Source organism: Mastomys coucha, unplaced genomic scaffold (assembly GCF_008632895.1).
Source record: "Mastomys coucha isolate ucsf_1 unplaced genomic scaffold, UCSF_Mcou_1 pScaffold23, whole genome shotgun sequence".
In the NCBI taxonomy this organism is placed as follows: Eukaryota; Metazoa; Chordata; class Mammalia; order Rodentia; family Muridae; genus Mastomys; species Mastomys coucha.
This window is the reverse complement of record NW_022196906.1, coordinates 53732211-53755697: the sequence shown is the minus strand read 5'-3', so window position 1 is coordinate 53755697 and position 23487 is coordinate 53732211. Positions and strand designations below refer to the sequence as shown.

The 23487-nt window shown below is 36.1% G+C and overlaps 1 protein-coding gene across 2 annotated transcripts in view; it reads left to right on the top strand.

Moving 5' to 3' along the window:
• Arih1 (ariadne RBR E3 ubiquitin protein ligase 1) overlaps positions 1-23487 on the top strand; it is an 87929-nt gene that overhangs the window by 53113 nt on the left and 11329 nt on the right. For both annotated transcript variants that reach the window (XM_031345452.1, XM_031345453.1), the window contains 8 exons: positions 3891-3983; positions 5191-5246; positions 14481-14547; positions 15519-15625; positions 18587-18629; positions 19063-19134; positions 20786-20916; positions 23359-23416. In XM_031345452.1, coding sequence (XP_031201312.1) covers positions 3891-3983; positions 5191-5246; positions 14481-14547; positions 15519-15625; positions 18587-18629; positions 19063-19134; positions 20786-20916; positions 23359-23416 — 627 coding nt within the window. The remainder of the gene's footprint in view (positions 1-3890; positions 3984-5190; positions 5247-14480; positions 14548-15518; positions 15626-18586; positions 18630-19062; positions 19135-20785; positions 20917-23358; positions 23417-23487) is intronic.

Genomic DNA, 23487 nt, shown 5'->3' with positions numbered 1-23487 from the left:
ATACTTGTTCTATTCTTCCTGGAGTGTACCCAAGTTCAGTTCTCAGCCCACATTCGGCAGCCATAACTCAGGCTGCAGGGAGATGGAGTAACACTGGTTTCCTTGGCCACCTACACACATTCCTTCACATATATACAAATAAATAATAGACACATATCTCTGGAGAACAGAAGAAAATTAAAGCAGTGCACCATTATGGAGCCACCGCAGAAATTAAAAACCCATACAAGAAAAGTAACATGATTCTCTTCCTGTATGTGTACATTAGGTTATTTCTGCATGTACATATCAAAAATGAAAATAGCAGTTGCTTCTAAGTAAATGAAACAGAATAGGGACACAAGGAGATTAATTTTTCCACATAAATGCATACTGCAAAGGAAATTTTCAAGTGATACTGTCTCAGTATTGCTCAGGCCAAAGGTCAGTAACTACTCACGTTTTCCACACCATTTTTGGTGCTTGATGCATGCGCCTGGTATGATTCTATAGCCCAAGCCCCTTTTATGATGAAATAGTTTGCCTCCATCTCCCAAACAACTGGAAGTGCAGCACATACCACTGTAAACATGTTAACATGTTTGAATGCTTGAATGTTCTCACACCCATGTCAACACAGCTTTATCAATCTAGCATTATAAATGAATTACTTGATTCAGGTTTTTTTGTTTTGTTTTGTTTTGTTTTGTTTTTCAAGACAGTTTCTCTGTGTAGCCCTGGCTGTCCTGGAACTCACTCTGTAGACCAGGCTAGCCTCAAACTCAGAAATCTGCCTGCCTCTGCCTCCCAAGTGCTGGGATTAAAGGCGTGCACCACCACCGCCCGGCTTGATTCAGTTTTTAAAATAGAATCTTCAAATGATTTTTTAGTGCATTTTTTAATGTATTGTTAAAAATATAAGTTTGTATTACTTCCTCAATATTAGTCATAAATATTGTAATGTTGGCTTTGTTTTATGCATTTACTTGGCAGTGCTAGGGAATCTAATTTAGAACATCAAACAAATTCGATAAAAATTGCCTCTGAATCATATTGTCAGGTAAAAGCAGAACAAGTTAACCATTTATTTGAGTCTTAAGTCTTCTAAATATACTATATTTTCTTTGACCATCTTTGTTAATCTTTCTAAACATTGTAGACAAAGATTAGAATACAATCTATTATTAATCTTTCTTTGTTCTGTGGCCATTTCTTAGCCTGTTTGTCTCAGGCTGTCCCTAATCTCTTTGATTCTCTTGCCTTATGTCTCCTACTACTGGAATTATTGGTACATATTACTATGTCTGGCTTTCTGTCGTTCTTAACTATTTATTTTTTAGCTATGATAATTTTAATCTTAGGATCTCATGCTTGCAGGCAAGTTCTTGAATACTGAGTTGTATCCCGTATATTCAAGACTGGTTCTGAGTTCTTCATTCGCCTGCATTTACCTCTGCAGATTATATATAGATTAAAGACACTACACTTGCTTTTGCAATAAATATCTTGATTTACTACAGATTTGTTTGTTGTTATTAGTTGGTTTTCTTAAGACAAGAGTTCACTGTGTAGCCCTGCCTGTACAGAATTTTAGTTTTTAAGTCAATTCCACAAAATTCCATGAAGTCCTGTATGTATTTGAAAAACATTTAGAAATACAGGTTTGTTCAATTTAGTGCTTTTGTAATTATCCTAGCATACTATTTAATGTAGCTTTTGCTATATTCATATTGTTTCATGATCATAATTATTTTTAAATTTTAAGTATTTTTAATAAACTCCTTTCCCCCAGAAAAACCAACAAACCTATATCTTTTGATATTCATTTTTCCTTTCCCCACAAATCTACAGCCCCAGACAAACATCTTTTCTTTTTCTAAAGACTTGTCTGTTGTGTACCTTTCATCTAAATTGTGTAAAGCCTTTTGTCATTGGCTATTTTCATTTAGAATGTTTTCAGGATTTATTTATGTTTAGCATCTATCAGAATTTTATTCCTTTTTGTAACTAAATATTCTGTTATATAGCTGTTTCACATGTGTTGATGTTTTTCACATCTGTTGATGAATGACTTCATTATGTTGTTTCTGTATTTTGGCTATTATGCATGGTGTAACTATCAATACTGTGTACAAAGTTTCAAAGGGATGCATATTTTTCTGTTCTGTAATATACTGTGGGAGTATAGTGGGAAGGTCATATGGTTTGAATATGAGTGATTTGATGGGTTACTTGTTTATCTGCCTTGCTGCAAGCTGTTCAGGGGAGGCAGAATACAGTCCATGATAGGTAGGGGTCCCAGCCTGTGTTTTTCCAGGCAAGAAACAACGAGATCTGGGACAGATACTATGGTTCTCAATCTCCTGTGTCTCAGTCACATAGACACTGATGACCATGGGGATTTAAGAATGAGGCTGCTGCTCAGCATTTACTGTTTGAGCCAGGCAGGAAGGTGCCTGGTGAGCCCAGGGTTGGAATCTGGGCTTCCAAGTGTTGGTTTGGTTCCAAGTGAGGGCCAAGAGTACAGAGGAGCTGAAAAAGAAAAGGCCATCTCAGGGAGATTTAGGTAAGGCTCTTTACAACCGAGCCCTTTTACCGCCACCCCCCTCCCCCATCCTTGATGAAGGAGATGGACCTTGCTTGTACAAACTGTTTTATTTCATGGTGGATATAAATGCATATATGTCTTACTCTTGGTGCAGGAAGGAATGGCCAGGAAGGGAAGCTCATTGGCTAAATACCTGGGATCTATCTAGATACATCATTAGCATGGGGAACTCTAGGTTTATTTTTGATTTTGGTTTTTTGCTATGTGACCATTTGTTATGGTCCCTTTAGGTGGGCTGTCATGGTTGTAAGACAGGTGGAGCATGGCTGGGAGCTGGTTTCCCAGGGGTTTTGTACCTATTTCAACTATATCAGTTCTTCTGTCTGGTAGCACAGTCCACTTGCCCCACAGTGGTTCTCATAGGTTCATATATTTGAATGCTTGGCCCTAGGTTGGTGGATCTGTTTGGGAAGGGTTGGGAGATTGTTGGAAGAACTGTGTCGCTGTCTTTGTCTTTGAGGTTTCAAAAACCCATATGTTTTTCAATTAGGTGGCTCTGTCTTATGCTTGTGGATCAGGTGTAAACCTTCATGCTGTCTGGGCAGTGGCGGCACACTCCTTTAATCCCAGCACTTAGGAGTCAGAGGCAGGTGGATTTCTGAGTTCAAGGCCAGCCTGGTCCACAGAGTGACCAGGACAGCCAGGCCTACACAGAGAAACCCTGTCTCAAAAAAACAAAAACAAAAAAAAAACCTTCATGATTTCTCCTATGATGGTTATGAACTCAAACCCAGAACCACGAGCTCCAAATTAAACATTCTTTTATACCTTGCCTTGTTGTGGTGTTTTGTCGCAGCATTAGAAAAGTAACCGAGTCAGAAGTTAAGACAACAGTATTTAGTATTTTGAGGTAGTTGTTGCCTGGTTGTTTTCCAGAGTTGTCATAGATTTTCACAAAATAGTATATTGGAACAGGCTTCCAATTTGTCCATCACCTTACTTGGTAATATCTCTCTTTAATTATAGCTCTCCTAGTGAGTGTGACATGGCATCTCATTGTGGTTTGATTTACATCTCCGTAGTAGCTAACAAAATTGAACATTTTTTGTGTTCAGTAGTATGTTTTTCATACATTTGTATATTTAATTCAGACTTGTTATTGTTTACCTCTATAAAATTTGTAAAGATTAATCACAGATACATTCCTGTTAATTAGGTAGTCTAGTTAACAAAGTTAAATTAGTTTTAACAACTTTTTGGTTATTGTCAAATACACCTTTTAGGTACCATGTACTTTCACTTTTTTCCTTTTACTTTTAAAAATAATGTCTTTGTTAAAGTTTATGTTTTATTTTTGTTACAGTATTTTACTGGCCTTGAATGTGGACATAAGTTTTGTATGCAGTGCTGGAGTGAATATTTAACTACCAAAATAATGGAGGAAGGCATGGGGCAGGTAATTTGATTTTTTTTTTCACTCTTAAAACTTATTATTCATGACATGATATGTTAGACTTCATGTAGTTTAAGTAATCAGCAAAAGTTATATTAGGTAAAAAAAACTAGAGAAATCTCATCCATAACTGATTTGCAGAGTTTGAAGTCAGTAAAGACCTTAGGCCTAAAAAGAATTTTTAAAGAACTAGCATTTTCAAAACATTGAAGTATTTTACTTTCCTATTTGTTGCTGTTAATTTGGCTTTTATTCACTGTCTAAAAATGTTTAATTTAAACATTTATAATTTACAATAAGCATAATTAAGATTATTTTTTCTGTTTTATGTCATCTGGCAACACGAATATCATTTCTTTTATACCCTTATCAAAATCCTGGTGGAAATCTAGATCAGAACACAGTCAAGAGTTCTTGGATATTGACTTGCTTCTAGTAGCAAAAGGAGTCAGACAGTGGTTGGCCCAGGATTTGGAGGAACTATGCCTAACAATCGATGACACAGCTTCTGTTTTGTTGTATACAGTTTAGTGGTGGTAATTATGTATTTCAAGGCATGTGCTTCTTCATGGATTGTATTTTCTTTTGGAGTGATAAAACTACTGCATGGAAACAGTTTGATTTCCAAATCTTCTGCTCCTGGGAGAGGTTCATGTTAGAACGATAATTTAGACCTCTCCTTACTGTGATGTATTTTAAGCCATGGCATCCATGTGAACATCGAATTCCTGCAAAGACCAAAAAGAAAATGCAATCCATGAAGAAGCACATGACTTGATTTTCACTTATAACATTTACTTGTAATGTTTAGGCCCTTACATAAATATAACCAGATAAAAGTTTCAGGATTAAACATTTTTATAGATTAAAAGTCTTAGGGGGAAAAAAAGATTTTGAATATGGCATTTCAGTTAACAGCCTAATCTAGGTAATGTTTTCCTAGCAGGCATCAACTCTGATAATCTCTATCAGTCTGATCCTGATAAGAGAGCTTTGTCTGGTATTTTGCATTTAACTATCCTGCTCTGTGTTGCAAAAAATGGTTACTTAGAAGGATAATTAAAGGCATACTTCCTGAAATACAAAGGGGAAGGATTGAGAGGCTGCAAATAAGAAAGCATCCTAAGAATCTAAGAAAGTGCTGGGCCATGGTGAGCATCCTGTAAGTAGTGTTGAACGAAGGCATAGTTTAAATGTTCATGTTTTTCAGACTATTTCGTGTCCTGCGCATGGTTGTGACATCTTAGTGGATGACAACACAGTTATGTAAGTATTTCTGATAGATTCTGCATATTGAGTATTGTTTTTTTGGTTAAACCAAACTAACTTGGATTTAGTACCTCTGAGAAGGAAAATAAATTATTAAAATTCAAGAGACTCTTATTCCCCATTCATTTCTTTATTATACAAAAAGTCACTTGCAATTTGCTTAGGTAGTCATTCTTATGGTATATTTGGCAATATGTGATAGCCAAATTTTGGTAAATCTTGAAATTGTACAATGGGATAATGAATGTTTTAATTTATGTCCTCTGGGTAACAGGCTAAGACAGAATCAGGGAAGAGTTTGGAAGTTGTTGCTCAGTGAGTGGCCTAGCTTATGTGAGATCCTGGCTTGGATTTCCTGCATCCACAAAAAAAAAAAAAAAAAAAAAAAAAAGTGGAACAATAGAGAAGAATGTGAGAGTCATTATGAAAATGTATGTGCTAGATTATAGAGGGAGACCAGGAACAAATAGACTCAGTACAGATACATAATATCTGAGAAAGAAAGAAAACATTTTCCAAAAGAAGAAACTCAGCTTATGATGTAGCTGAATCTGGCAGTCTTTGAGGAACTCCAAAACTTACATTGTCCACATAGGACTGCCTCAATAAGCAGAAGGCTGTGCCAGAGTTTTATTGTTGTATCATTAGCCCCTCACTGCACTGCCCAGGGATAGTGTTCTCTGCCGAAATGCTAGTAATGATTTCAAAGGGGTACTGCATGGAGGCTGCAGACTAGTTCTCCTGTACAGACGAATGGTCCTCTTTGGATGGAAAAAGAGGCATAGTGAATTCCTGGCATAAACCTCAGCTGCTTCTTTCCTGGACCAGTGCTATTTTTGTGGCCACGGGTTCGTCACTTGACTTCATTTCAGGATGCCAAGCACATTGAGGTTTTGAATGATCCTTACACAAATTGAATAATTAGTTTTATTGCCTATACAGGAAGTTTTTTCTGTGAATAATATGTAATAAAAGAAAATGACAGCAGTGTTTTTGTTTGTTTGTTTGTTTTTTGTTCATTTCAGTCTACTTGGGTTTATTTGCAACATATTTACTGCTATTATTAGTTCTGCATTTAATCTTGTTTTAAGTTAATTTTACTTCCATTGTTTTCTAAGCTACCAAAAATAAATCAGCTACCACCATTCTTCCTCTTCTTATCTTGTTCCCTGGTGCATTCATATCCATTGTATTTTTTTTCTTCAGTGTGGTAGTTTCATCATGCCTGCCATCCACTGTACTGTATCCTATGATTAATTCCAGAAATTACTAGGAACTACTTTGGTATATATACAATGTCATTCCCCAAAGGTTCATAACAATAAGTATAACATAAAAGTATGTGTAAAGCAGTATTTGAAGGAAACAAATTCTCTCTCTCTCTCTCTCTCTCTCTCTCTCTCTCTCTCTCTCTCTCTTTCTCTCTCTCTCTCTCTCTTTTGGTTTTTGCTTTTTTGAGACAGGGTTTCTCTATGTAGCCCTGGCTGTCCTGAGACTTGCTCTGTAGACCAGGCTGGCCTCAAACTCAGAAATCCGCCTGCCTCTCTACCTCCCAAGTGCTGGGATTAAAGGCGTGAGCCACCACCGATGAGCCCAATAAATTGTCTCTTTTTGGCTTTTTTTTCGAGACAGGGTTTCTCTGTGTAGCTCTGGCTGTCCTGGAACTCACTCTGTAAACCAGGCTGGCCTCGAACTCAGAAATCCGCCTGCCTCCGCCTCCCGAGTGCTGAGATTAAATTCGTGCGCCACCACCGCCCGGCAACAAATTGACTCTTAAGACTAGAAATAACAAAGGGAGTAAAAATTAGGAGTAAGGAAATGCTGGGAAGGCTAAACAAAATATATCACTATTTTCTGGAGAGGCAGAGTTATAAATGAAAGTAAGAGTGAAAACAGATCATTGGATGTTCCTGCTTCAAAAACAACCTTACTAGGATGTAACCTTACTAGGATGTGAGTTTAGTCATAAGTAGAAGATAGGGGAAAATGTGGTTTTCAGAGAGATAAATAATTATATCCAGTAGATTTCATACAGAATTGTGTTGTCTTAGATATTAGAACATCTTTTTTTTTTTTTAAGATTTAGTATTATATGTAAGTACACTGTAGCTGTCTTCAGACACACCAGAACAGGGCGTCAGATCTCATTACATATGGTTGTGAGCCACCATGTGATTGCTGGGATTTGAACTCAGGACCTTCGGAATAGCAGTCAGTGCTCTCAACCGCTGAGCCATCGCTCCAGCCCTAGAACATCTTTCTTAATCAAATGAATTGATATGAGCTCATAAATATTACTGCCAGTGAGGCTTAATAGGTTGTTCAGTTTTCTCAAGTATTTTAATGACAACATGGTAAGGGTTGTCTTTCAGCATGTACTCAGTGAAACCATAAGGGTCTTGTAAACTCAGGAGCACAGTTGGAAACTCCTTTCTCTGAGTTCAACCAAAACTCATTTTCACACCTGTTTTATGTAATGGATTGCTGGGTAAAGTTGTAAGACATAAAACTATTGTGCCTTGTCTCCATGAAATCACAGGCTTTTCTAGATCATTAAGCAGATGATGTTCCTGTACTGGGCCAGTAATCCTGTTGTTAAAAGTGTCTGCTATGCAAGCTTAAGTACCTTAGTTGATCCCTATAACCCACATCTGAAAAAAAAGAGAAAAAAAGCCAAGCATGGTTGCAGGCACTTATAAGACTCAAAAAACAAAGTGAACTTTACTGGAGGAATAACACCTGAGGTTGTCCTCTGACCTACATGTGCTTGTGCAGTAGAGTGAACACACATACACACACACATTATGCATACTCCACACCCCCAAAATCAGGGATCAAAAAGATGACATTTTTACATGGTAAGCAAGCCAGTCATTATAAAAGATACTTAAATTTGACACAAAATTTATATAGGTGTAAATTAAATTTAGATTTTTGTTATTGTTTTCTTTTGTTTTTTTAGTATTTCAGATTAGATAAAGATGAAAGACTTTTGGTAATATCTAAAGTAATGGGAATAAAGTACCAGGGGGAGAATAAGTTGCAGCATTTATAAGTTGATGCTTGACATTTTTCACATTTTTCAAATGCATATGTTCTTGGTCTTTTAATAATTATTAGCACTTTTTATTAGTTTTTTGCCTCCTGATGTTTCTGATGACTTAATGAGTAATTTCTCCTCATATTTGGTGCTGTGGCTTGGATTCTGATTTGTCTAGGTAGTTCCATTTGTGTTTGTCCTGTATACAGCTATTTGAACTCTGGACTCAGAAGTTTTTGTTTTTGTTTTTGTTTTTTAATAAAAGTTGAGAATGTGGGCTGAAGAGATGGCTCAGTGATTAAGAGCACCAACTGCTCTTCCAAAGGCCCTGAGTTCAAATTCCAGCAACCACATGGTGGCTCACAACCGTCCATAATGAGATCTGATGCCCTTTTCTGGAGTGTCTGAGGACAGCTACAGTGTACTTACATATAATAATAAATAAAACTTAAAAAATATTTATTTAAAAAAAGTTGAATGTTTTGTTTATTTCATGGGGTAGAGGTAAGTCAGGGTATCACTATGTAACTCTATATGGCCTCGAATTCACCCTTTGCCCCTTGTCTTCCCAGTGCTGGAATAATGTTGTGGGTGCTCTCAGAATTCAGAAGAGGCCATCAGGTCCCCCTGGAGCTGGAGTTGCAAGTGGTTGTGAACCAACTAATGTGGGTTCCAAGAACATAAATTGGACCCTCTAATAAAAGAACCGCTGCTGCTCTTAGCTACTGAGTTATCCTTTTAGCTTGTTGTGTTTATTAAGACAAGACCCCATGCACCCTAGGCTGGCGTTAAGTTTGTTATGTAGCTAGGGAAAACCTTGGACTCTTCGTATTAGCCTTACCTTTCAGATGCAGGGATTGCATGTATCCATATCACCATGCTTTTTTAGCCCCATTATTTCTTAAAACATCTTCCCTTTTTTGTCTATGTTTATATGGGTATGCACTTGCAGTAGTGTGAATATGTGTGTGGAGATCCAAGGCTAACATTGGGAGTCTTAGTCTCTCAGTTGAACTTCTGCTTCAGCTGCTTTAGCTGGCTGTCTTGCTCCAGGGATCCCTGTCCCTGCATTATTTATTAATACTGGGATACCTTCATATATGTAGGTGCTGAGGGTCTGTATGCACTGCAGTCTCATGTCGCTGAGCTGCTGCTGCTGCTGCTGATGACAATGATGGTGGTGGTGATGATGATAATGATGATACTATTTCTGTTCTTTATTGATTCCATTTTCATTACACCCATTGATGTTTTTATTTGACACACATTTCTTGGAAGATCTGCTTGTTTTCATTAGTACATTTTCCTTTTACTTTCCAAAGACTTAAAAGATTTTTATTGATACATCTTGGGTCAATAGATTTTAACATTCTTTTATTATTTTGTTTATTATTATGTATTATCTGATTTTGTCATCTTATGTCTGTTGAAACCTTCAGTCAGAATTTTATTTCACTTCCGCGTTTTTTGTTTTTCAGGGCTGGGGAGCTAAAATTAATACTTTTCAACTATGCAATTTCTAGCTTAATAGTTTTGTGGTGATTTTATTTATTGAGAGACTTTACTGATTTTATTATTTAAAACTTTTATAATTTCTTTATATCATAATAGCTTTATAAAAGGCTATGCTAACTCAAACATTTGGGCTCTCACAGAGAGTTAGTTTGTAGACTGCTTTCCCTCGAGTGTGGGATGCAGTTTGCTCCTCTCTTACATAATCTACATAACTACATAATCTTTAGTCGATGGTGGGATGTTTTTGGATAGTAAATTGTGCTGTTTTCTATACTCCCTGCTTCCATTCCTCTCATGTATAAGCTTTGACTGTTTGCTGAGTTGGTGTTTCTTTATAGAATAGTTTAACTGTCTACTGGTCATACATTATAAATATGCAACTTTGTATCTTCAACTCATAATCCTCTTTTGAATTTGAGACTTTTGTATCTTCAGGCTTGTCAGCCATCTCCATGTGTATATTCACAGTTTGCACCTTGCCTCGCCTACACCATTCTCAGCCGGCACCTCATTTTACTCGCTTTTGCTTCTCAAGTTATCACTAGGTGGTAAGGACTTTCCCAGATTAATAACCTTGATGGTATTCTTGATTTGCCTTTCTCCTATCTTCAGTACTCACTCTTATACCAAATTTACTTCGTTCACCATAATATCTTCCAGGTTCCCCTCAATGTGAATAGATTCTTTCATTAATTCCTATTGCCATCTGCATGATCCAGGCCATCTTTGTTGGAAGTTGCCCTTGGCTCCTAAGTGATTTTTTTTTTCATAGTTTCATGACCTTCCCGTATTTTACAGATGTCATCCTATGCTGTTCACCTTTTAATTATCTTCTCTTACATTTTCTGTTGCAGCTATACAGGGACTTGGTCTCATGAAAATATTTTGCATTTTATTTGCAAAATAAAATGGTTACCATGATAAATGGCTTATCATGGTTATTACTCTTTCTGAATCTTTAATTATTCTAGTGCATTTGTCCTTTAAGTTGTTATTCAGAAGTTGGTTTGATTTAAATTTTGATTTGGTCAGCAACCTATAAGTTTCAAAATTTACCCTCTACTTTACTTACTTTTGTTGTTGCCTATACTTTGGAGCTGCATGACCCAAAATTACCTTGCTTACATTGACTGAATCTGTTCTCATACTCTGAATGTACTGATCCTTTGGAGTCTCAGTACTGTTTAGATTATTAAATCACTCCCACTTCCTCTTCATCATCCAGGAAATTAAATACTGTGCCTCCTGCATTCTAAGCCTACTCTCCACCACCAAGTTTTTTCCCTATTCCAACTCTCAGATTTCTTATTTGTTTCTTACTTTTGGAGATCAAACCTATACATAGGGCAATGATGTGGGAGGCAAGAACTCTACCACTGAATTACATTTCCAGACCTCTTAAATACTTAACAGTGGTAATTGAATGCTTCCACTTTTTTTATGCCTTAGCATCTTTGAATAAGTACTTTAGGAAATATATTATCATCACTATCACTGGCCTTCATTAAAAATTCATTTACCATCAAGGCTATTAGCCTAAATGGTCTTCTCTATATATTAGCCTCATCTAGATTTATACAGATGGTATACTTTGAGAGCTCTTTTGTCACAAGAGTTTCTTCCTTGATGCTTTCATGAATTTAGTGAAAATTATGTATCATTCATTACTTATGATCAAATACGTTATTATTCATTGTAGTAGTTGATTTTTTTTATTTATTTACCTACTTAGGGTCTCTATTTCACTATATATGTATCTCTTCTAGGATCTAAGGATAAAAACAAACTTTTATCTATATATTATAAAGTCTTTCAAGATGTTCAAGTAGTATATTACTCCCATCTTTTTTATGACAGTAGCATCTCACTTAGTAGCCTAGGCTGGCTCTGAACTCAAATTTTCCTGGTCAGCCTCCTGGGGTTCTGTGACTACAGGTTTATGCCACCATGTCCAGCTGTTTCATTGCATCTTGACTAACCAGTTGTAGCAGTATCATCTGGAATTGTGATGGATCTGATTCCACATACTGTGGCGTGTACCTTTTATTTTTAAGTCTGGATTTTAGAGGCAGACAGTCTCATTGCCATTCATTTTTATTAGAGTTACATCCATTGTTTTCATGTCTACTGGGGACCTGGGGACTATAGCTGTTTTAGGGTTAGATCCTAGAATCTCTCAATCTCTCCCTGGCTCATAGACCCATTGACGACTAGATCAAATGGTGGTTTTAAAATTAAGCACTGTTCCATCAATTTTAGGCAGTTCTTAACTCCCTGCTATTTATTTGCTATTGTGTGCATGTGCATGTGAATTTTGAGTGATGACACACGTGCCACTGAGCATATGAGAATGTCAGAGGACAACTTTTGGGAGTGGTTCTCTCCTGTTACTTTGGGTTCCAAGGATCATCAATCTTGCTCAGCTGAGCTGGCTTGCCTGAATTCTTCTGTGTTATGGATATGTTCCTCATTGGCATGGTGTGTATGTGTCTATCTGTAGTTGTTATTGTTGTATAATGTTTGAGTCTCTGAATAATTGAGATTTTAAGTTTTGAGTGGCTAGTTTTTGGCCAGTGTATAAAACTTTAAAGAATATTTCTATATGTCTTTTGTCAGACATACACTGAATTCCTTGGGTTATAGCTGGACCAAAATATCTTAAGTTTAGTAGATTCTGCCAAATTATTTTCTAAAATGTGTGTATATATTCCTCACCAAATATGAGAGTTTGAGTCTTTTAGCCATTCTTGTGGGAATGTGGTAGATAAAATAAAGCATTCTTTTACATTTATATCAGTTTAGGCAACTCTTTAGTTTTTTGTTTTTTGGTTTTTTTTTTTTTTACTACAGCTATTTTATTGTGTATGCATACCATGGCACACATGTGGAAGTGAATTGCTCTCTTCTGCATAGGCCTTGGGGATCAAATTCATCAAGCTTTTAATAACTTGCCTTTACCTGAGTCATCTCTCTAGCCTTCCATACCCCTTTTAATGAAGTACTTATTGGAATGATTTTCCCATTTTTAAATTTGGCTTGGTCTATTATAGCAATTTTTATTGTATATGTTTCAGCCCCTTCCTCAATGGCTTGCCTTTTGTCTCTGAGAGATGATTTATTTTGATAAACAAAGTTTCATTATGTTTAGAATAATATGTGATTTAGAGTTGCTTGTCTTACAGTAGAACAAGATAAATGCCCCTTTATTTCTCTGCCAAAAAAAAAAAAATGCAGAGGTATTGAATTTGATATTCTACGTAGGAAATTTATCGTGAAATGAAAAGTTTTGAAATGTAAAAATTAAACCATTTGTCAAATTTTGACAAATAATGCTGGAGAAACAATATATTGCTTACTGGTAAGCCTAAGTAATTTAAACTTCTAAAATGTTACTTAACAACTGTAAACATAAATACATAGATTGAAGTAGGGAGAGGCAAAGAAGTGAGTGTTAGACACTGCACAAGACAATTTGTGGGGAATGACCATTATATGGTCTTTGCCCATCAATTTATCGAGCCATCTGCTGAATTGCAGGGAGTTACAGGATCAGAGAGGAATGCTGTGACTATTGGGTTTTGAACTTCTTTATTTGTGTGTGTCTGTGTCTTGGGCGGATGAGCAGGATAACTGAGTTTTTGAGGTCTTTGGGATGTTTTGTGAGATCTTGTTTCAAGAAAGGTAGGAAAGGAAGAGGTGGCTCTATATTTACAAAAAGAAATACAGATTCATAGACATGGTAAATGAGAGTTATGTAATGTTATTTAATTACTTGTATTTGTTTGTAGTTTTATATCAAAGGGCGAAAGACTTGAAAGGAAAATTTTTATTATTGATACTAAATTATAGAATAACGTTTTTTAAACTTACAGTGCTTTATATGAATAAGTACTATGTAGTAGTTCTGGCTAGTTTTATATAAACGACACAAGCTATAGACATCAAAGAGGAGGGAGCACCAGTTGACAACATGCCTCCATAAAAGGGCTGTCTGTAGGTAAGCCTGTAGAGCTTTCTCTTAATTAATGATTGATGTGGGAGGCCCAGCCCATTGTGGGTAAGGTCACCACTAGGCTGGTGGTTCTGGGTTGAACATGTTGTCAGGAATGAGCCAGTAAGCAGTATTGCTGCATGGTAAACTGGCGAAATAACCCCCTTTTTCCCAAGTTTATTTTGTTCATGGTGTTTCATCTCGGCAAAGTCACTTGATTTCAAATCATAGTAGCATTCCAATTTCTTTTTTAAAGCAGGTATGACTCCTAAACTTGAGGGTAGTTAATGCTTCTCATGTTATGTTCCATGTATATAGTAGACATGGAAAAGAGTCTGTTTTGACTACTACCTGAGAGATGTTTCCACAGAGAATTGGAAATTTTGGTATTTTCTTTTCTTTTTTTAGTTTTTTGAGACAGTGTTTCTCTGGGTAGCCCTGGCTCTCCTGGAACTCACTCTGTATGTAGATCAAGCTGTCCTCGAACTCAGAAATCTACCTGCCTCTGCCTTCCAAGTGCTGGGATTAAAGGCGTGCACTATAGCACTGCCTGGCTATATTTTGGTATTTTCAACTTATGTAGTTTTATACCGTAGTATAAACAGTTTTGAAATTACATTTTCTTTATATACATGGTTAAACTTGGCTTAATAAACTTAGTAACTTGTTTTATTCTTTGTTTCAGGCGCCTGATCACAGATTCAAAAGTTAAATTAAAATATCAGCATTTAATAACAAATAGCTTTGTAGAGGTAAGTGGTTTATGTTTCTCTAATTTTAACTTTCAAAACTGTTTATTAATAGAATTATACTAGTTATGTTCTTTTTGTAGTAATTTTGTTTGGTTTGGCTTGGTTTTTTGAAATGTCTCACAGTGTAGCTTCCACTGGCCTTCAACTCGTCGATATCCACCTATCTCTGCCTCCTAAGTACTGTATCAAAAATACTAGTTTTCAAGCCAACATGAACCCGTTACCATATTTAGAATACTTACTTAACAATTATTTTGAGCTGTGCTGATTAAATTACCTTTTTAATAGTATTTTTCTTTGTTGTTCTTTATTCTTAGCAAAGAATTACACTGTTATTAAACATGTCGTAATCATGTTGGGTATCCTTTTAAACCCCAGCAGTCAGGGAAGTGGAGATAGGTGGATCTCTGTGAGTTCCAGGACAGCCAGGGCTATGCAGAGACACCCTGTCTTAAAAAGCAAAAGTATTTACTGAAAAATGCCTGTTGCATATTTGTTCTTGTGAGGGTCTGGGGATACAGCTTTGTGGTAGAAGGCTTCCCTGTCAGATAAGAGATTTATTTGGTCCCTAAAACCAAAGTAAACAAATAATGAAACCACAAACTTAACAACACTCTAGAGTTGGGGATTTCACTCAGTTGGTAAAGCACTTGCCTAAGGTGTGGTCCTTGATTTTGTTCCCAGAATTCAAACAAATAAGTTGCAAGAATTGCTTAACATTGAATAAACTTCAGTGTAATCTACCACATTTTTAACAGTAAAATAGAAATACCATGTATCTCCCCAGATGCAGAAAAAGTTAACATTCATTTCTAATTAAAAGATGATTATGAGAAAATATTACATATAATATGTATTATATAAAACTACAGCAGATTTTATATGGTTTTGTTTTTTTCTCTTTTGACCTTACTAGATGTTGTGTAGTTTAACTTGCTATCATTTTTAAGATGTTCTACCTTGTGTTTCAGTGCAACCGACTGTTAAAGTGGTGTCCTGCCCCAGATTGCCACCATGTTGTTAAAGTCCAGTATCCTGATGCAAAACCAGTTCGCTGCAAATGTGGCCGCCAGTTTTGGTAAGCAAGTGATTTCCTAGATGAGGGAAGTTAATGTAGGGTTTCTTTACCTTTTCTTTTTAATCTTCATAATAAAATGGGAAACTTTATGCTGGGAAATAAATGGTACTAGTTAAAAGTAGTACCTATTTCTTTTAAGTAAGACACAAATCACATCTTATGTTTTTGTTCTTTCCTTAATGCTTTTATCTTTTGGAGCATTGTGCATGTATATGTTATTGGGGGATGTATTTTGTTTAAGGCAGTCTCAAAGTCTCATAGCCCAAACTGACCTCAAACTCATATTAATCCCTGCTCAGTGTCCCAAGTTGGGATAAGCATGTGCCAGCATACCAGCTGAATGTATTGTTCATTGGGGTAAAATGAAGCTATAATTACAGTTTTCTTTATATTTCACTTTAACCTTTAATGAGAGGAAACTTAATCTAGGTTAACTGCCTTCTTGTTTTTCAAAATTCAGAAAGTTAGTGAGAGTGTGTGTGTGTGTGTATTTCCTAACTATCCCTTAAACATGCTAGATAAGGGTGTGGTGGTATCTTGGGGATCCAACTCCTGTCAAAGCTTAATGGCAGTGCTGAGGTCTCCAAATTCCTGTTTGTTTTACTGTATTTTGTTTCATCTGGCTCTTGCTGTCTTCCTTGTCACAGGTTAAGAAATAAAGACTGTGTGACTTATTTAAAAATAATAAATTTCCTTGATTTAGACAGAGTTTTAATCTAACAAAATATGTAGGCAGTTTTGGTTGTTTAGGTCATCTGTCCTGGTAACATGGAACTTTAGAATTCTATAGTATATGCTTCTTTCTCTGTCTGAACAGTAGATGCCATTTAATCAGGTATTTTTCAATGCCAAATATTGGCGAACATCTCAGTGTCTCTGAAGTGTTTAGCTGGCTTTTTTTTTCTAAATAGGTAGGTAGTCTGAGAATTTCTCAATTTGAAAGTTTTTGTTCTTTTTTTTTTTTTTTACATTCAAGAGCCCAACTGTCTCTTCAACAATGTTTATTCAATCAAATATTCACTTCATTGTTTGTCCATTTCTACCACTGCATAAAACAGTAAGGTGCAGATCGTTAAATCAGTAAGGTTCTATTTTTTACAGTGAATAGTTGTCCTCTAGTTTGCAATAACATCTTCATTTTCATCAGAGCCATCACCAGAATGACTTTTCTTGGCCTCAGCTCCATACACCTTCTCTTTAGGACTGCTTGTGTACTCTCAAGATGACTGAGACTGTTTCTACACCTCTTTTTCATTATCAAGTCTCCCCACCACCAAGGTGTGTGTGTGTGTGTGTGTGTGTGTGTGTGTGTGTGTGTGTGTGTGTTTTCTTCCCAAGATAATGTATTTCTTTCTAACACACATCCCAATTACTGTTTATAAATCTGCTTCCTCATTTTAGGCTCACTTCTCATTAGCAATTTTCTTTTTTAGCCTGGTAAGCTGCTTAACAAAATATCAAGATACCCTAGAATACATATCAGTGAACAATAACAAATGGAAGAGAGACCCTGTTTCAAACAAGGTCAAAGATGAGGAAATTCATTGTCCTCCAATTTGCAAATGTTTTAGTATAGCACACATATGCCTGCCATCGCACATAAAGTTTACCTTTGTAACAAGATAAGAAAGTGAAATATATTCCATATCTACTTTCAAATTTATTTTTATATTAAAAATAAAGATTTATTTAATAAAGTTAGATTTATTTATGTATATGAGTGTTTTTCCTGTTTGTCTGTATACCACAATGCATTCAGTGTCCTCAGAGACCAGAAGAGGGAATCAGACCTCCTTTAACTGAGTTAGGAGTGGTTGTTAACCACCATGTGGGTGCCTGCAGTCAAGCCTGGGTCCTCTACAAGAGCAACAAATGTTCTTACTGAGCCATGTTTCTTTTTGTTCAGAAATGGATATGGAATACATATGAAGCCCCTCAGTTCCCTGTCCATCACATTCCCTGTGTCTACCTTGTTAGAGAAATAACTATTTCCTTGACTTCATTTAATCACTAATTTCATTTTGTCGAAGTTTTATTAAAATTGTTGACAGTTTCATACACATGAAGTGCATTTTGATTACTCTTGGCCCTTCACCACTGCAGCCCTACAGATCCCACACTCATAGCTTACTCTGGCTCACTGACTTCACTCTATGTAGTTCACTATAAGTTTGGTGAGCTCCTTACCAGTGAGTTCTGTGTCCTCCTGACCCCCATTTTGAGACAAGGTGTTATGTGACCTTGAATTCCCTATTTTCCCTCTCTTGAGACCTAGGATTCAGTAGCTGTCCTGCCCATAAGCATTTATTTTTCCTTCATTTATGTCTCTTAAATAAGTATATATGCTTAGTGCTGGAATTACAGGTATGAACCACAATACCTGGTATTTTGGGCTTGCTTTATTTTGCTTTGAATAGATTGGTTAATATTATTTCTCTCTGTGGGTCTAAGTTTAATCTGTTTACATTATTCAAGGATTTGCCTCTTTGCTTCTAATATATTTTTTACTATATATTATTATTATGGAGTTATGAATTAATCTGCAAATTAACCTTTTGTTCTTTAATTGGAGTACTGAGTGAATAAAGGTAGAATATGTAGCGATGAGGCATTACTAGAAGCTTCTCAGTACAATCTGAGTGAACAAGTCAAGCAAAAATGATTGCAAAGTTGTTACCTGGGCACGTCTTCATGTGTTTAGTCATTCTCATTTCATATATACTGAATACCTGCTACATGCTGGTCCTAGTACACAATAATTCTAAAAAATCACTATAAAATAAACACATTCCTTGGCTTGGTATTTCTCAATAATTTAGAACTTGCTGACAGTACTGGGGAACTGTAGAATGTGAAATGGTTGATTTTTTTTTTTTTTTTTTTTTTTTTTTTTTTTTTTTTTTTTTTTTTTAACATATACTAAGTAGGACTAATTACTTAAACTCTTGGTGTTCTTTTCAGCTTTAACTGTGGCGAAAATTGGCATGATCCAGTTAAATGTAAGGTGAGGTTGGTTTTTGTTTTTAAGGAGATGATACATTTTGAGGATTTGATTAAAGATAATAGCTGATGATTTGTTCTAATTAACAGAAGATTTTATTCTTTTTATTTCAAGTGATCATTGTACGTAGTCTATAAGTGCATTCCTCAATATCAGGCTCCCATTTGTCCTTAAAATATCCATGGATAGGTTTTTAGGTTAATTTGACTTTTCCTCAAGGTTCCAGATTCCCCACTCTACTTTAACCAGACAAAATTATTGTTTGGTTAATCCTATATAAATGAGATTTTTAGCTACAAATTTTCCTACTTTGAGAATATATCTATTGAAAATTGATTGCTTTTTGAATCTTATATTTAGAGCTTGCCTTTAAGTGCTGAAATAAATGGCCATCGTTAAGCCTAGTTATATTCTAACAGTTGTTATTTTCAAATAGTGGTTGAAGAAGTGGATTAAAAAGTGTGATGATGACAGTGAAACTTCTAATTGGATTGCAGCTAACACAAAGGTTGGTTCATCTGTGTGTCTTCCCCGACCCCACCCCAACCCCAACTGTTGATAATGACCACGGATATGGGTAAGTGTGTAAGCATTAGTGAAAGCAGTGTGAGTTTATGTTGATATAGACCTTGTGATAACTTTTATCCCTGCCCCCCAACCACCCATCCACCTCCTATGGTTGCCTATTTATTCACTTTCAGGTGTTTATTTTTTGAATCAGCTGTAAGGCAGTAGTAGCTCTTTTATTGTAAAAACATTGAGTTTTCCTGTACAAGTTATTTTTGCTAATCTTGACTGCTTTGAGTTCAGATCCCTGACACCCGTGTAAAAAGAGGTGTGACCATGTGCACCTGCAACCAGTACTGGTGAGATTCAGAGATAGGTGGATTCCCTGAAGGTCAGTGGTTATCAGCCTAGCTGATTTCAGGAACCCCAGGTTCAGTTAGAGTGGCTAAGAAGAACAAGGCTGAGAGCTATGGAGCAGGGCACCCAGCACCATCTTCTAGTCTTCGTGTACACACCATGTCTTCTTTAAAGTTTTTTGGTTTTTTTTTTAAAGACATAGTGGCTGGCACACATTAATCATTGCACTTGGTAGTCAGACACATCTCTTTTTGAGTTTTAGGACAGCCTGTTCTATGTTCTACATAATGAGTTCTAGGACACCTAGAGCTTTGTAGAGCTTTGTAGATATCCTATCTCAACAACAAAAATATCTTAAATATATATTTTTTTTTAAAAAAAATTAAAGCTTGAAAATTTTGAGCTTCAGTATGAATTCAGTTTGAATGTCAAGGTCTGATTACTTGTTTACCTGACTCTGTATGCCAAACTGCTTATATATGGATCCTATGTGCCCTAAAATTAGTTTCTTTGTTATTTCTATTTTGTCACTTATTCATGACATAAATGGTAACACCATTACAAGATTGCAGGTTTATGGTGCATATAAAGCCCTGAAAACCATGTACTGATAGGTACTCTGCAGCTAGGTGACAGCACTAATCATTGTGTTGAATAAAATACTTACCTTCAGGAAAACTTACTATGTGTTCAAAACGATTTTGATTATTTTTATTTGGGTGGGGAGATGGCTCAGCAGCTTCTCTTCCATAGGACCTTGATTCAGTCAAGTCCCAACACCTGCATGGTTGTTCACCATTTTCTGTAATGCTTTCTCTAGAAGATTGAATGCCCTATTCTGGTTTCCATAGGCATTTGCACACATATGGCAAATACACAGACAGGCTCATAAAAGTAAATTTTTTAAAAGCATTACATTTTTCTGTCTGTTAATACCCAGTAATAGCCAGGTGGTGATAGTGCATACCTTAATCCCAGAACAAGGGAGCCAGAGCCAGGTGGATCTTTGTGAGTTCATGGCCAGCCTGACTACAAATTGAGTAGAACTGTTACACAGAGAAACACAAATGAAAAAAAATGAAAAAAAAAAAAACGAGCAAACAACCAAAAAAACAACAAAATAAACAAGACAGTAATAATAATATATACTTTTAAATTTAATGGTCTTTAATAGATACTTTCTACTTTTTAAAATAACTTGTGTGTATGAACTCTAATAAATAAATGAAATCTAGAACTAGCTGCTGTCCTCAATGGTATAGCATTGACACCAACTCTATAGTTTTTTTCCATAGGAATGTCCCAAATGCCATGTCACAATTGAGAAGGATGGTGGTTGTAATCACATGGTCTGTCGTAACCAGAACTGTAAAGCAGAATTTTGCTGGGTATGTCTTGGCCCTTGGGAACCACATGGATCTGCCTGGTAGGTTGGACAAATGGTAGAGTAAGTTCATATAATTATAGGATGTATACCACAAATGATTTTTCTGCCTTTGATTATCACCTGACTTGAGCTAAAAAAAAAAAAAAAATTAAAATCTTGTTTCAACAGAGTATTTTCATGATAACCACAGAGAGGTATGTGGTAGTCATATTTCTCATAGGAATTAATAACTGAGATAAACCTATGCATTGAGATTTCACTAGTTGAAAAAGTTAGAAACAGTAAAAGGGATACTGTGAACAGAGGTGGAGTAGTGTTTTCAGTTCATGATTTTAATTTTTAAGTCACATTATCTGATATGTCATCTAGTAGAGGTTGTAAACTAGAGTTTAATGGCAGAAATTTAACTTGTGTGGTTTCCTTATCCTCCACATCATTAGACAACAGTTTTGTTGTCTAGCTAAAAGTTGGAAAGCCCCTGAACAAAAATCTTTATTTTTAGCTTCTCTTTAAAATAAGCTTGCATTCCTATTGGGAAGAATTACCTAGAACTAGGAAATAGTCCTTCAAATGCCCCTGATCCAATTTTATAAGTTTGTCAAGATTGACAGTTAATGTTAACTGCATATGCAGTTGTAAATTAATTGTATCCATTGGAGATGAGTTCCAGGATGCCTCATGAATACCAAAGTCTGAGCATTCGTAGTCATTATGTACACTAGTATAGTATTTGCATGTATGTGCCTCCTTCATATTTTATTTAAACTATTTCCAGATTACTTGCTTAGCACACAATAAATGTTTTGTAAATATTATCTTTTAAGGAATAATGTTAGTAAATCTTTGTGCTCAGTACAATTGTGACTTTTCTTTGGGTATTTTTTTCTCCAGGAAAGATTGTTTCCATGAATGCATAATCCTTGAATACAAAGACTACCCTTGTTAAATGGCATTGTTCCATGTCCTTCTATATTAATAGATAATTTTGTTACTTGCCTATTTATTTGGGAAAGTGCAAGTTAAATTGTAGATATATTTTGAGAAACATGGGAGCTGACACATTTCCTGATGTGAACTGAAAATGTTTCTGAGTGTTATAATATACAAATGGTTAGCTGTTTTTGATTTGTGTTACCTTCCTGTTGACTCCCTACTAAGTTGGAGGGGATAGGGAAAGTTAGGAAATAGACCGCATTATAAAGTAGTAAAATAGTTTGGATGTATTGAGGATTTTTCATGTGTGTGATTTTGTATCACACATATGCTCACTCATGGTTCAAAAACTGCCCACAAGGCCAAAAGAGACCATTAAATAACTTGGAGTTAGAGTTCCAGAAGGCTTTGCGCTACCATTGCATATGCTGGGAATCACACTCTGCCCTTGTACAAGAGTAGCAAGTGCCCTTAGCTATTGAGACACTTCTTAAAACTTAGGCAGTTGACTTTTAACATCCAAATTCAGGGGGTTTTGGGGATAGAGGGAGGGATGGCGTTTTTTAAAAGTCTTCTTATAGCTCTAAAATAGAAGGTTCAGTGTTAACAGATGCTGCAGCATCATGCTAGCTGTCAGCTTCCTGCCCTGAACTGCTTCTGTTCATTATAAACACCGAATCACACGTTGAAAGTCCACTGCAACTGGTCGTTAAGCATTAAATAAATACCTCAAATCAGAATGTAGTCTCTAATAAAGGGTACATAGTAGCCAGGCATGGTAGCATGTAACCTTAGTCCCAGCACATGGGGGCAGTGCCAGGCAGATCTCTGTGAGTTGGGGATCAACCTGCTCTATGTAGATCTCAAACCAGCCAGGGCTACTTAGTGAGAACCTGCATAAACTACAACAACAACAACAACAAAAGGTGTGTAGTAACAAGGACAAATGGAAGTACCAGTCATTTCCACTCTGAGCTAATTTCTCTGGACATGTTTCCTCCTCCTTCCCTCCTTTTTTACATGTCATTCAGTTTCAGAGACAGCTAATGAATCACAGTATGTGTAAAGTCCATAGCATAAGCAACTCGTACATAGTAACTTGCTGACTGGTGGTTTGGTTTATAAAAAGAGAGATACAGTGAGTAATGAATAGCTTAGGAGATGAGATAATCTCTTCAGAAGTAGAGTCAGAAGTTCAGGCTACATGTACAAAATAAGCTGTGTACTACAATGTTTTCTAGTGGTTGTAGTTTAGCTGGTTTGGGATAGGCTACCTAGAAGGCGCAGAATTTCTTACTTCATGGAGAATTGATCTGATATTTTAGACAATTGAAATATGTGTTTGGAGTATGGCCAGCTCTCCCAGTGTGCTTTATTTAGTCTTTTATTTCTATTATTGCAACAATAGAACCCTTTGACATCTCAGTTTATCTGTTGTAAAATAGAATGCTGGTTCTAGATAATCACTTAGTACATGTCAAAGTGCTACATTCTTTTCACTTTTTGATTGATTTATGGTTTTCTGAAATCCTCTTAATTTTCTTTAAGGTACAACTGTAACCGCTATAATGAGGATGATGCAAAGGCAGCAAGAGATGCCCAAGAGGTGAGTGCAGCCACAGCAGTACAGTGCAGCACTGGCTAGGGATTTCTGACACACATTTGTTGGGGATTTTT